At 36.5% G+C, this 15544-nt stretch overlaps 1 protein-coding gene across 1 annotated transcript in view; it reads left to right on the top strand.

Annotated features, from left to right (window-relative positions):
• Nucleotides 1–15544, top strand: part of LOC136039515 (RNA helicase aquarius-like) — a gene marked incomplete in the record, with an annotated part of 134775 nt that overhangs the window by 7992 nt on the left and 111239 nt on the right. The window contains 2 exon segments of the mRNA XM_065723311.1: nt 6369–6469; nt 14455–14611. Coding sequence (XP_065579383.1) covers nt 6369–6469; nt 14455–14611 — 258 coding nt within the window.

Genomic DNA, 15544 nt, shown 5'->3' with positions numbered 1-15544 from the left:
AAATATTTTAAATGGGATAAGTCTAGGAAGTAAAAAATTATCTGCCACGAGGAGAGGGGTAGAGGTTTGTAGCCCCCTAAAAAATAGCGTTATAGTTTCTTGACATGCAACTAGTATTCATTTTATTTTGTAGCTTAAATCCTTGAAAAAATACTAAATTTTGATTTGTGACTTTCTTCTTCATAATATTTTTGTAAACAGAATTAATACCCCAATATTGTGCGGGCAAATGAAACACTTGCTCGCGAATTATGCCAATTATGCCTCTCTTAAAATTCCTCTCATAATATCTGATGTTACGAAAAAGGGAGATGGCGACTATAACAAACTACGTAGCTTCTTTATAATTAAACGAATCAGTGGAAGAAGTAAAAAAGATAATAAAAAAATATATAACTAGGAATGCGTTCCCGGTGTAAATTGCAATTGAATTTGTATTTACTTCAAATTTAATACGAATTAACAACAAAGCTAGAGCGGTTTATTAACTTAGCTCCCATTATGATGATTATCAAATGAGTATTTTTTTTTTTTTACTTCTGCCTTAAATGTTTTAATCCACAGTTTTACGTAATATTTTACCGGAGGATCAATAGCTCTGTATAATCTTTTGGAGGGGAAGCAAAAGAACGGGGAGGGGGTCTTTGAAGCTTCAAAAGCTAGGATTCTATGCTCTAATTTTCTCACTTTATATTTTCTCATTTAATTTTCTCACTTTATATTTTCTCACTTTATATTCTCACTTATTCTCTAGGCTCTAATTTTCTTACTTTATAGGAAGCAGTTCAGATCATTACGGTCACAGGCCCATGAAGATGGTGCAGATCCAAAATGAAATATCCCATGTGGTTCAATTAATAGAAAAAAAAATGTCTGTCAAATATATTACAAGTTCTACCCATTTTTAATTGTTGAAGTACCAAGGACATCAAAGTGAAAATTTTTTGCCCTTGACCTTATTTGTCGTTTATGACAGGGGCATTTTTTGTCCTTTAGACCTGTTTTAAGTACTTGTTTACGAAACCTGTTTGGGTTTCGTACCTGAAAATCGCAATTTCCTAAGATTTTTCCCCCAACAGAGTTTCCGTTTCCTTTCATTTGATTCACTTTGACTGAAAAATGAGTGGGGTTAGGATTATGATGTTAAAAAGTATGGCTTGTCGACTATTTGTCGTAGAATTCAAGAGATAATTTAAAAAAAGGGCTATGACTTTAAACTCTTCGATTTCTATTACCAGTGAAAAAAAGTGTTCAATTATAATAAAAATGAAATGAACATGTAGTAAAAGAAGTTTAATTTCATTTTGTTAAATTTTAAAGCGAAATGCAGCTGGATCTAAGAAATTGGTTATGTTAGCCCTATTCAATCTGGTAAATAAAAAGTATGTCGTCACAAGAAGTGGGAAAGAGAGAAATTTTTTCGTGGGAGAAGCTTTCCATTGGCGTCTGAAGGATTTTGGAGAAAAATTTCCCACATAGAGGGTTTTTTGGCATGACCAGAAAAATGATTAGAAATAGAATGAAAAGCAACTCTTTTATTAAATGACAGTACGCTAAGGAGAATTTTTCTGGTGGAATCGTCCGCAACAAATTTTCTGGTGGGAATTTACAGCGAGGATTGAATTTTCCGGGGTTATTTCCTGGGGGAGGACTTTACGCGGGAGGAGATTTCCATAGAGGAACTTTTTGTGGAGCGGAAATTTTTAATGGAGGGGGAAGTAGATTTTCTGGCATAATTTGAAAAACGATAAGAAATTAAAGTGAAAAAACGTGCTTTTTCAGCTGAAAATAATTAGCAATGCCAAAATTTAAAACGCATAGAAATTATTCCGTATGTGAAAAGGGCTGCCCTTCTTTAATGCCTTCATTCTTTACGCTATAGGTTGAACTTTGCCCAAATTATTAAAAAACGACTCCTGAAACACAAGGCTCGTTTAATTAGAATCAGAGTCTTTCTGAACAGCACTAAAAAACTTAGCGTGAAGAGAGGGTTATTGAAGAGGGGGTAGTCCTTTTATATATGGGATAATCTCTGCCCCTTTTAAGATTTAACGTTGTTTCTTACTTTCAGCTGAAAAGAACATGCTTTTTATTTAGCTAATTAAAAAAAACTTTTCTTACAAAATAGTTTTTCAAAAAAAGTAAAGTGCTTCATTAAATCAAAAATGAGCAGAAGTGAAGTCAAATAATTTGTTAAACTTAAAAACAAATTACAATATAAAAATAAATTACAATAAAACTACAACAAATTACAATAAATAACAATAAGACTTCAACAAATTACAATAAACAAATAAATGAAACCAAAAATTAACAGAAATTACAACAAATAAAAACAAGCAGTAACTAAGACGAGTAGGAATGACGCCATCTGTGCCTTCTAAAGACCAGGGCATAATTTGTGCTTTACTGAAAACAATCTTTATTTTCAGCTGAGTTTTTCTATTTCTCATAATATCGTGAAAATACACCATTATAACATGATTACTGAAAAAACTAATGAATGTGGATTGATAGTTTAATTTATATTAAAATGCTAACCCATATGTGACTAGTGTGTTTTGATTCAGTTTAACACCATCCTCAAAGTTTTCTGAAAGTTTAACTAATTTCCTTAGCATTAGTAACAGTAGTAGGCACAATAGCAGAAGTGATAATAGAAGTAACAGGAGCAGTATTAGTGATAACAGTAGTAGTATAAGTCGTAATCAGTAATAGTATTCATATTGTGCCTTATTGGTATAGTCCAACAACCCCTCATCATGGCCTGATAGGTTCAACTTAATACTTTAAGCCATTTACGAGATATCGCTGATATGTCTTGTTGATAATTTGCATATACACAATGTCTTTTGATTTAGCCCAGCATTCCCCTAAACAGTAACTTTAGAGTTTCATATTAAAACGATTAGCCTTAGTAATATCAATACTAACAGTAGTATTAGTACTACTACTAGTATTAGTAGCATGTACATAGGTTGGGATAACCCATAGCACATAGGATAATCCATAAACGCCAGTAGGGGGGAAATGACGTCAGGAAATAAGATGCCATCAAACCTAGTATATAAACGGAAAAATGAGATACTATGCTATCAATATTCGAAAAAAATCTCTAGTTATATTTTTCTATGTCCAACCTATCTAAAGTCCTGGTGACAATGTTGACCCCTTCCAACCTCTGCCATTTCTTTTCGGCCCCAGATCACCTTCTATGTTTACCGGAATGGAAACGAAAGGTAAAAATAAATGTTGACATATAAATTTACTTTCTGAAACATTAAGCAGTTGTCCCTCTCCCCATGATATAACGAACCACTGATACTCCTCCATAGTTACTGATGGAAAATTTCCTCCCGGACAATTCTATCTTCACTGACAATTTCCCCAGGTAATTTTCTTGCGGACGATTCAGCCTCAAAAGTTCTATTGAGCAAACTATCATTTAAAAAAAGACCCGTTTTTATTTTATTTCTGATAGTTTCTCAGGTTTTGGCGGAATCTCCCTATGCGGATTTTTTTCCTGGAAATCCCCCTCCAATGGAAAGTTTCCCCCGCAGAAAATTTCCCTATGGACAATTTTTTCCTGCTGATAATACCTCCAAGCAGAGTTTCTCCCGTGGATAATCCCGCCCACGCAAAATTAGCCCAGAGAGATACAGTTATTGGAACTTTCAACCAGGCTGAACAAAATGGCTGACACAAAATTGTTGTGATTGGATGACAATAGCGGAAAAAGCGCGTAGGAGAGGACTAGTTTTCCTTCAATGTTTCTGGTCTATTGAATAGGGCTCTAGAACTTTTAATTTCCGTTCAAATGAGCTATCTGCCGATCTTCTAGGACCATCGGTTCGGTATGATCATTCTTGGGAAGAACAAAACAAAGAACAGCAAATTTACACTCCTCAGTGACCTTTCTTCTGGCAAAAAATATGAAATTCCACGTTTTCTTAGGGGGGGGGGGGAGTTTGAAACTTTTGCAGCAAAGTTTTCTGATACGCTGAAATTGATGGTGCAGTTTTCAATAAATTCCTTGACTTTTGGGAGTTGTTTTCCCCCTCTTTCAAAAGTCTGTCGAGTTTTCCTAGTTTCAGGCATCCAAATTGAAACCTTCAGGAACCTAATTGGCAGGATTGGAGAGGGGAAAGTGTACGTTGACTTTCAACTTGGAGAAATAGGAAACCAGAGTTCCTTCACACATCCTGGCTATCAAACACCAAATTTTCGGGATCTCTAGAACAGTTTGGGAAATGGAGTCGAAAATTAAAGGTAAAGAAAGAAGCGGGACGGGTAGGGGAGCTTTAAATTTTGAATGGGGATCATTTTGAAAATGTCGTATCTCTGGTAATTCAACTATCTTACGCTAAAGTTCCTTTGACAATTAGAATCTGATCACGTCTAAGTTTGAATGCAAGTCAGAAGACATTATATGGTACGAGGCTATCAAAATAGAGTATCTGCAATATCTCTGTATTTTCTTGGATTATCAAACTTAAACTTTGAGGGTATGTTAAGGTTGCTAAATGAAACTCAAGCTATGACTTAAAGGTAGGGTACAGAGGATATGGGGAGGGCTAAAATATTTTTCTCAGTTCACCTAAATATTTTTGTTCTATAAGCCTATATAGTACTTTTATTTTATTCACTGTTAAATAATTACTTAAATCAAAAGACCATATAAGTTGCCTGGCGGCTGAGAATCAATTCCTGGTTAAGTAGCAATGTGGACTAAAAGAAGCCTTGTGCACCCAGGTTATCAAAATAGCATATCATCATTATCTCAGGAACAAACTGTAATGGGGATGCAGTTGAAATTCTTGAGGGATGTTTGGGGGAGGGAAAGAAATTGACCCTGACTTTTGACTTAAACGGAGGGTCAGAAGGTAATCGTAGGAAAATGTGTGCCTAGGTTGTCATAACAGCCTAACCTTTTGAAATAAAAAAACATTGAGACTTAAATTTCATCTCACCAATTAGCTAGAAAGTGAAATTTAGGGGCCGATGTCCCCCCGTCCGAAAAATATTCACAGGGGGGATTTTCTGCAGGGGAAAATGTTTTGGGGGAGAAACCCTCCCCACAGAACAATTTTGCTGGGAGAATCGTACCACCGTGGAATTAATAAATCTCTTAACTAATTGGATTTCCACGCAACAAACAAGCCCAAAAATATTTTCGAATACTTACCCCAGTAAAGGCTAGATTTTATTTTATTGTATTTATTTTTTCGGCAATTGACATGCAGGGCTCGTAGACCGTCGATTTTTCGACTATCTTAAAAAAACTGGAATTTTCCATATTTCGATCAATACTCACCAGGGGTAGAGGGTCTAAACAGAGCAAAGAGGGTTGTTACCCCCTTCCCGTCAATCACTTTCCAATATCCCTTTCAACTAGCTGTGAAAGTTTTAACTTAATGCCCTCGGCTGTTCCATAGCTATTGCTGATAAACATTTTTAACAACCCACATGCAAATAATATGTTTTGATGTTGACCAATAACCCCTTCAAAATTATTTGAAACGAGTCCCAATTAGGATTGGTCAAAGTCGCAAGTAGCTGTAGTCAAATCAATACGTAGTCGCAGCCGTTGTAGAAGTAGCGGTAGTAGGGGGCCTGAAAGTTTTAAGTTGAAACCCTTAGCTACTCCAAAGGTATTGCAGGTACACATTTTTTATAAATAGGATGCACATAATGTCTTTTGATTTAGCTCGAAACACTCCTCAATATTTACTAAAATTTCACATTGACACCCTTACTTTTTTGGGACAAAACTGGGTTGAAATATTCCCTTCTTTCTCAGTGATAATTCTTTTGCGTAAGCAACTAAAAATTGCATAATTTTGAAATTGCCAAATAATGTATCCCAAAATAAGCGTGTTATTTAATGATCCTGTGTGTAAAAAATCAAAAATTGCATAATCTATAAATTTTCAAATAATCTACCCAAAATCAGCGTCTTCATTCTTGTCAATTTACTCCTTCCTCAACTTGACTAAACGCTAATGCTGGAACCAGAACAAAATTATTCACATGTATCCACTTTTTACCTTTTTTTGTGGTTTTTACATTTAAATTCAGGTTACAACTGGAAACCCTGCTATTCAATTACAACTTTTTAAATTTTGGCTCCTTCCCTTGTTATTTAGATGACTGAGAAATAATTTTATGTCTATATTTTATTATAGTAATATTTCTTACATTTGAAGAGATTGTCTGAGTGTGTTGGGGGTGTTTGGAGGACTTATTATAGTTTCAATGAATTCTAAGTGTTGCCCCAGATTTTGTCTCTGGATTTATGGTGACTCTAACTATTGGCTGTGTTATTGACAGAATGTATCTAATAAAACTATTCTATTTCCTTATTCCAGCTGGCCAATAAATATTGGGCCCCTCATTCAGCTGGTAAACATGTGGCTTATAACCCAGACATTGTGGAAGATATATACATGTTGGAATTACGTGGTTCTAAGTGAGTAATTAGGACTATACTGACTCTTAATCTGTTATAATAAAATTATCTTTCTTTTCTGTTGTGAAGTTTTCGTTGGGGAGGGGGAGAAGTTAATCAGGAGACTTCAATTGAGGCATGATTGTTTCAACCCAAAGTACTTAAAATTCTTTGAAAACCCAGGTATCAAGCCAAGTTGATGTATATAAGTAATATTTTTGGGGGCAGGGGGAGGGTGAATTAACAGAAGATTTTTCTGGTTGCAGCTAAGGCTGATGAAATACCATTAGTATTTCTCTAAGCCAGAATTATCATGGAAAAGGGTAAGTTTAGCCCCCCTTTCACTTCATGCAGCTGAGATTGAATGTATATAATCACAATGAGAAGTTCTTAAACCTTGTTTCATAATAATTGCTTACCTCTGTCAATCTCAGGGTTGTTAAACGCCAACATATAAAAAGAGTGCAAATCAAGGCCGAAAAAGAGTGATTTTTACCTGAAAAGAGTGCAAGTAAACAAAAAATAAAAAAAAATGTATCCCCTCTGAGGTAAAAGGAGAGCATTTCACATGAAAGCTGTGCAAGTTGGTAACCCTTTTTTTTGGGGTTGAATGCACTGCTGACGAAGGTGTCAACTACTGACGTTTAAAGCAAATGAAAACTGACACCCAAAAAGAGTGATTTTCCCTCTTCCACATTCCCTCTGCGGTGAAAAAGAGCCTATTTCACACGAAAAGTGGGCAAGTTGGCAACCCTGGTTAGTTTCACTCCTGACGTTGGTACTATCCTTTTTTTTCAGACCTGCAAAGCGGATGAAGTAGATCGACAGAATTGACAAACAAAGGCATCTTGAACAGGAGAGGGGGAGGGGCGTAGTGTAAAACAAACTATTGTGTTGCAATGAGCAGTTGAGCACAGTCGCAAGTTTTGCTGTCATAGATAGTTCAAAGATACCACCTGTTCTAACTATTCTACTTCTAGCAGGATTGTTTCACTTGATGGGATTTTTTTAAGCTTGACTTGATAAAAGGAAAGTAAAATTTAAAAGGAAAAGTAATAATAAAAGGAAAAGGAAAAATGATAAAGTTATTAACAAACTAACAAGTTTGTTAGTTTGACCAGGATGGCATAAAGAAGCTGTTTTATTGATACTTCTCATTTTGATATTTAATATTTTAAATTTTTTTATATTTTTTTGTATTTTATATTTTTTATATTTTTATATTTCTTGATATTTAACATTTGTGTTTTTTAATATTTTAGTATCTTTCCTTTTACTTCATTATATATGCATCTAGTAGCCACACAATGCATCAATACACAGCCTGATTGAAACTTTTTTATTGGAGCAATTTTATATAAAAACCAGTTAAAACTAAGATGATCTTTGGATGATATTTTGTGTCTTTTGCATATGTATATGTACGTTTGCATTTTTTTGTATAAATATGTATATTTTTTTTTCTGTATTTTGGATGTTGCAAAAAACATATGTTTTAGTTTTTTATGAAGATTTTTATGGAAAAACATGTGTGCAAATAACATTGCCTTAATAATAGCAAAAACGGAAAAAACTCATTTTGTAGATTTTTAAGGAGCTTTTTATGAAAAAAAAAACACATATGAAAATAATAGGTCCTTAGTAAAACCAAAAACGGAAAAGAAATACACTTTGCAGCTTTCTATGGAGATGTTCTATTGAGACTTTTATGGAAGAAAAAACACATTTGCAACTAACAGGTCCTTATTAAAACCAAAACTGGGCATTTTATAGATTTTTATGGAGATGTTTTATGGAAAAAATAACTATGCAAATAACAGGTCATGTTATCATGTTATACAGGTCATGTAGATTTTTATGGGTATGTTTTGTGGAGCTTTTTATGGAAGAAACACATGTGCAAATAACAGGTCCTTAATAGCACCAAAAACAAACAAATACATTTTGCAGATTTTTATGGGTATGTTTTGTGGAGCTTTTTGTGGAAGAAACACATGTGCAAATAACAGGTCCTTAATAGCACCAAAAATAAACAAATACATTTTGCAGATTTTTGTGGGGATGTCTTATGGAGCTTTTTGTGGAAGAAACACATGTGCAAATAACAGGTCCTTAATAGCACCAAAAACAAAAAAAAATACATTTTGCAGATTTTTATGGGGGTGTCTTATGGAGCTTTTTGTGGAAGAAATACATGTGCAAATAACTGGTCATTATTAACACAAAATACGAATAAATAAATTTTTCTGAAGCTTTTATGGAAGAAACACATGTGCAAATAACAGGTCCTTAATAACACCGGAAATGAACGAATATATCAGCACTTGAAAAATTCACTCAGAAGGATTCTGCATTTTGCAGTGTCTGCAGCATTTCTCTGTCTGTGCTCATTAGTACTAAAAGCAATAACCGTTTAAAACTTAGAATTTGCCTTCGGGTAAAAATTAAAAGTCACCTCAAGTTAAGCAGCTAATACGCTTCACTGGAGAAGCACAAAAATCTGCTTTGTTTTCAGTTTTTCAGTTTTCAGTTATTTTTCAGTTTTCAAACTGCGACTCTTGTTGGATCTTTGATGAATGGAATATTAACTTTGTTATTATGAAAAACTGTGAACAAGAGAAAGCCTCAATAAGTAGTGTTTGTCACCCTGCAAAATGCAAGACAATTGGCCTTCTAACAACTGAATTTTCGGCGTTCTTATGTAGTGATGGAGGTAGCTTCATTCAGTCTGTCCAGGTTTTGGCTATACATTTTCCCAATTTCAAAGGTTGGCATGAAAATCATGACCCTCGTCTTCAGAAATTTACCAACATGAATGGAAATGTCAAAAGTATTTATCTCTGTCCTTGAAATGTGAGGTAAAATTTCGAACAAAAGAAGCTGTCGAAAGGTTGTTCTACCTCAAGGAGAGGCGGTTTAAGGGGAGGGGTAGAGAGGGCACTTGCCCTGGACTCAGAAATTTTAGGGGCGCAAATTTCGAACAAATAATTTAATGATTATAATCATTTTTTGATTTTTGAAATTTTACAGTAAAGTAGATATCGCAGTTGACAAATAAAAGTAATTAATAAATTGCTAATTAATTAATAAAAATAAATTAAATAATAAAAATAAATTAAATAATAATAATTAAATAATTAAAAAAATTAATCATTCATTAATTAATATAATTAATTAATAGAAAATAATTTTATTAATAAATGAAAATTTTGTTAAAATTTGGCCAGAAAATTCTGTGGGAGACAGAGGGGGTAATCAAGATATTGCCCCGGGCATTAGGGAAGCAGTTTCTGTAACATATTACATAATATTAATAAGTAAGACACTGTAGAAACAGTATCATAGATCTTGTAAATCCTCATGCCTTAGTATAATAGGTATAAAACTTTTAAGTTTTTTGGTATTGCTAAGTCACTTGAGGCACTAAGTAATATACGTATTAGAAGGAGTTGAAAGCAAGCTTTGGGTTAAACATTTTTCACAGACAAGATGGTGTACGCCATCTTGTTTGTACCAAGTGTTGATAGTGTACCAAGATGGTGTATGCCATCAAGATGGTATGAGGCTTACGCCAGCAGCTTGCAGTTTTTGCTAGAGGTCACAAAGCTCATTAGAGCAATAAAAAATTGCTCCCCACAGTATACCAAAGTGGGAAATAAAATCTAGAATTTTTCTGAGCTTGAAAAAAACCTTACTGGGTTGTAGATCTATCCCCTAAATCATCAATTATGTGAAGCAAAAGCTTTTCTACATGTCAAAATTCACTGTTCTCAGCCGGATTTAAATCTTTGACGGTTCTATGCCGAAGCGTTTTTGCCGCTCTGTTTTTGCGAGATTTTTGGGGATAGTGGAAGGACTGGACAGAGCGCAGCTGATGAGCCAAAGGTAGTGAGTCAAACTCTCAGCTGCAATTCTTGGGGGACATCTGACTGTTTATATGAGGCCACGAAATTCCTATGTTTTTAAAAAAAAAAATCGCTTTTCCGTGAATAGGCAGTGTGGTGGTGCAGTGCACCTGGTACTTTGACGATAAATCACATCAGTCCAGTTTTTTTTAAAAGAAAAAATTACTTAGTGATAACTTCTTGCACCCGCTGGCATTTTGTGCCCCTACGCCCGAACCTAGTGGGCCTATTGGTAAATGGCTACTAGCAGAAGTAGAACGCAAAATCGATACTATGCAGTTCGGTTTTTGTCGAGGACACAGTATAGCATATTATCTGGTCAGATTACTTCATGATAAAAATTAATATAGCGATTTTTATATTAATCATCATGTGTCAAATTGTGCGTACAATTTGAAAACGGGAAAATATCCAACTTCCAAGACATCACATGTGGAGCGGCTCAAGAAAGCAAGTTAGGCCCCATATTGTTTGTGATAGTCATCAACCGACTGACGAGGCAACACAAACAGAGGTGTAAATTTGCAGATGATCTTTTGCCGAGCCTGCTGCACCTCCTGTCACAAAGACCCAGTTAACTCATACCTCTGGCTGCAGAGCTTCAACATCAAGCTGATTAAGTGAAGCTCCAGCCAAGCCTCAAGAAAAGCTGTGTAATACGTGTCAACTTCCTGAAGAAGAAGAGTATGGACGAATCTGTATTTCTCCAAACAAAGAAATCAGTAAAAGTACTTGGCATTACATTGAGTGACGGTCTTTCGTTCGGAGATCACGTCAGCCAGATCATTGTAAAAGCAGTTGGTTTCCTAAACTCCTTCGCAAATTTCAGAAGGATGGGAATGACAGAGCAACTCCTTCTTTCGTGCAATAAAACTTATGTCATTCCCGGTATAATGTACGGCTGTCCTGTCTGATACCCGTCGCTTACAGAAAAACACAGAAACTAGATGGAAACAATTCAGAAGAGCCTACATTCTTGGACCAAATTACAAAAACCATGATCAAAGATTGAGCGAACTCAAGCTCCCAACCCTGGGTGAAAGGAGGCATGAAATGCTGATGAAGTTTGGAGCTGCCATCTTGAAGTCCTTAACACACCAAAATATCCTGCCTCCGTTTACTTCAGAGACCCACGCACACAAAACAAGACTGGCAACTCTCAAAGAGGAATAAAAATGTTAGAATGCCCGCCTACACACTCGAAAACAAGTTTTTTTAAACTCCTTCGTGTCCTACTACGTCAGGTACTACAACAACAGTGTCCTGAAGTCGAGTTGATGGCTGATCATTTGTGTTTTTTAGTGTTTTGCCTTTTTGTGCTTTTCTTTTTTGTGCTTTTGTATGACGATACCTGTGTTGTTGCAGTGTAATAAAGGGAATGAGTAAAGGTAATGTAAAGGTAAAGAATATGGTATTGGATTTTCAGTCCCTACCGGTGGTGCTGATCTCCGTTTCTTGGCCCTTCAGCTAGGAAGTACAATGGGGTGCTGGGGGCCAACCATCCTGTGCTTTCGCACACCCTTCCTGTTCACTTTCCCCAGATTTCCCCAGGTACCCATTTAGCGCTGGGCCGGCTGGGCCGGCTCTGGCTGAACTTACAGAGTCACGCCACTGACCCCCGTCCCAAACCAAATAGTTAGGTCCTTGCCCTCTCGGACAAAGGGTCCTAAATTCAGCGCACCAATATTATTACTATTTTGCTATTACCGATATTTTCCAACATGCCACATTAAAAATTCTTCATCAATTGTTTGAATTACAATTAAATTTTTTCTTTGACGAAAACACAAAGGGCTAAAAAAAACAAGAGCTAAGAGCTCATTTGGCACTTGTGAGGAGGTCGTAGGAGCCAAGAACTAAGAGCCAAGAGGTCATATGGCATGAGCTCTAGCAAAATTCTAAGAATCAATAGATTGATTTCAAGGGAAAATCAGTGGCTTAATGCCGGGATTTAAAATAAGAGCTGTGAGACACGAGGTCCTTCTAAATACCAAATTTCATTAAGATCCGATCACCCACTCTTAAGCTAAAAATACCTCATTTTTTCTAATTTTTCCTTTCCCTTCAGCCCCCCAGTTGGTCGAATCGGGGAAAACAACTTTATCAAGTCAATTTGTGCAAGTTCCTGACACGCCTACCAATTTTCATCGTCCTAGCACGTCCAGAAGCACCAAACTCGCCAAAGCACTGGATCCCCCCTAACTCCCCCAAAGAGAGTGGATCCAGTCCGGTTACGTCAATCACGTATCTACGACATTTGCTTATTCTACTCACCAAGTTTCATCCCAATCTCTCCACTCTAAGTGTTTTCCATGATTTCCGGTTTCCCCCTCCAACTCTCCCCAACTTCACCAAATCTGGTCGGGATCTAAAATGAGAGCTCTGAGACATAAGTGCCTTCTAAATATCAAATTTCATTGAGATCTGGTCACTCGTTCCTAGGTTAAAAATGCCTCAATTTTTCTAATTTTTCTGAATTAACACCCCCTCCAACTCCTCCAAAGAGAGCGAATCCGTTCCAATTATGTCAATCACGTATCTAAAACTTGTGCTTATTCTTCCCATCAAGTTTCATCTTGATCTCTCCACTCTAAGCGTTTTCCAAGATTTCCGGTTCCTAAGATTTCTGTTTCCCCCTCCAACCTCTTATGTCCCCGGATCCGATTCCAATTGAAAATGGAGCATCTGAGACATAAAATCTTTCTGCATATCAAGTTTCATTAAGATCCGATCACTCATTCGTAAGATAAAGATACCTTAATTTTTACGTTTTCCAAGATTTCCGGTTCCCCCCTCCAACTCCCCCCAATATCACCGGATCTGGTCGGAATTTACCATAAGAGCTCTGAAGCACAAGATCCTTCTAAATATTATATTTCATTAACGACTATAAACGACTATTTCTGGTCTGGTCTCTGATACGCCTGCCACATTTCATCGCCCTAGCTTATCTGGAAGTGCCTGAACTAGCAAAACCGGGACCGACAGAATTTGCGATCGCTATATGTCACTTGGTTAATACCAAGTGCCATAAATATAGTATAAAATGTCTGGACTTGAAATGCTGGGACCCGTGAGGGGAAATATCCTATTTCTCGAAAGCCAGTCCAGAGAAACACGCTGTTACAGATTTTGAACGCTTATTGAGCGTCCCGTAGTCAAGTTGCTAAAATTCTATTACCATAAAATGGTTTTATGGTTGTGAAACTTGGAGTATCACTGCGGAACTAGGAAAACGACTACGGACATTCGATAATAACTGCCTAAGATCTATTTTGAATATACATTGGACTGAGAGAATAAGAAATGATGAGATTTATACCATGACCAATCATACCCCCATCCTTGATGCCATTAGAAAGCGACGATGGATGTATTGGGGGCACATGGTGCGAATGGGTGATGGAAGGCTACCTCATGACATATGGTGTTGGATACCCCCTGGCCACCACAAGTCAGGGAGACCCAAAATGACCGTTGGCAGGATGTTAGAGAAGGAGGCGAAGCTGGCGAGGTCTTCGATGGAGGAGCTTTGGTCGAAGGCTCAGGACAGGTCGTCGTGGAGAACCACTGTTGCTGCCTTATGCGCCCTCAGGCGTGGGAGGACCTAAGTCTAAGTCTAAGTAAGTCTAAGAGCATTGGGTATAGCTTAAAAAAGTTTCCAAAATGGTGAAAGACCTCCAAAATTTGGTTTTCTTACGGAAAAGGATGATTTTGATCCCTGACTGCGATATTCTAGCCTGCTGCATTGCGAAGTTCTTTGTCAAATGGATTTGTAGATTTACTTCTACCCTTAATAGTTTCACAGTTTGTTTATTCTACAGATGCATTTCAGTTTTATTGTGGACAAAAACAAAAAGGGCAAAAAAAATACATTGTAATGTATTTCCGGAATTTGGATTTGAATACCATTATAGTTGTTTGGATCTTTAATATTACAACAAAGGGCGAATCTAGGCTCGGATTTTTCTGTCAGGAATGATGAAAGGTTCTTGCTTCCGTAATAGAAGAGTTCGCCAAGAGAGAATTGCGACCCTTCCTCCTATTATGCTAAAAATAGTCTTAGCCTTATTTTAATTTACTGACTCGATTTTATTTCAGCTTTTCAACGCGAAGAATAATGATGTTGGAATTCAGCCAGTATCTAGAAAACTACCTTTGGCCAAATTTTGACCCCGCTACCGCTAGCCAAGCTCATGTTATGTCGATCATCATAATGGTCAACGAGAAATTTCGTGAAAGAGTACCTGCTTGGACTGTAAGTTTTTCATCTCTTCATTTTTCCCCGTTCTGTCTTACTAATCATTTTCTCACTTTCCGCCCTAATAATCCATAGGTACTTGTATGATCTACGCCCTACCTAATATTCTTCTAATATGTTTTTCTGACGCTCAGTCCTAATGAAGTATACCTAAGTATGATAAAAATATAATACTTTAGAAACAAATCTGGGCTATATGTTTGCGAATTGGGGGTGGGGGAGAGGGGATAAAGTGTAGCGGGTCTGCATGCCTAATGTGGTAGGTACAAATATTTTGCAATTATGTAGTAAGAATTGTTTTCTAACTTCACACTGTCCAATTCTGTCACTTGTCTCACGCTAAGCTGAAAGAGTTAATAAAAAATTCGGTTCTGCCATGCGCTAATGAATGAACAAAAAGAGTGGTAGGGCGTAGATCATACAAGTACCAATCCTGATTCTCTCTCTCACAATTTAACATTCTCATAACGTCCTAATTATCAAAATTTAATTTATGATTTCTTGTAATTTTATTCCGGATTATTTATCATAGCTTAATAGTTTGAAAATGCAGTAGTTTTATGTTCTTAATCTTATAATATCATTTTTCATGATTTTTGATAGTCTTAGAATTCTCATAATTTTCATGATTTAGCCCGTGCTGGAAAGATGATTGTACTGCAATGTTCTTGAAGAAAAGCGGAGATTTTTCATTAAAAGCTTACTTAGACTTAAGTCCTCCCATGTCTTGAGGCATATACGGCAGCAATTTGTGACCTCCACCTCTTGCGGTCCTGGGCCAACTAATAGAGCCCATCCATTGACCTCCTTGACCGTGTGGCCTCCTTCTTCAATGACCGTCCGAGGGTTGTATGCAGGCTACCCCAAATTCTCCCCAGCACGGACTCAGATGAGTTCCATAAACTGCTTTCGTAAAAAGTAAATCATAAA

The sequence above is a fragment of the Artemia franciscana genome, chromosome 19 (genome assembly GCF_032884065.1).
Source record: "Artemia franciscana chromosome 19, ASM3288406v1, whole genome shotgun sequence".
NCBI lineage: Eukaryota > Metazoa > Arthropoda > Branchiopoda > Anostraca > Artemiidae > Artemia > Artemia franciscana.
Note: the sequence above shows the minus strand (reverse complement) of the source record. Positions and strands in the feature narration are given on the sequence as shown.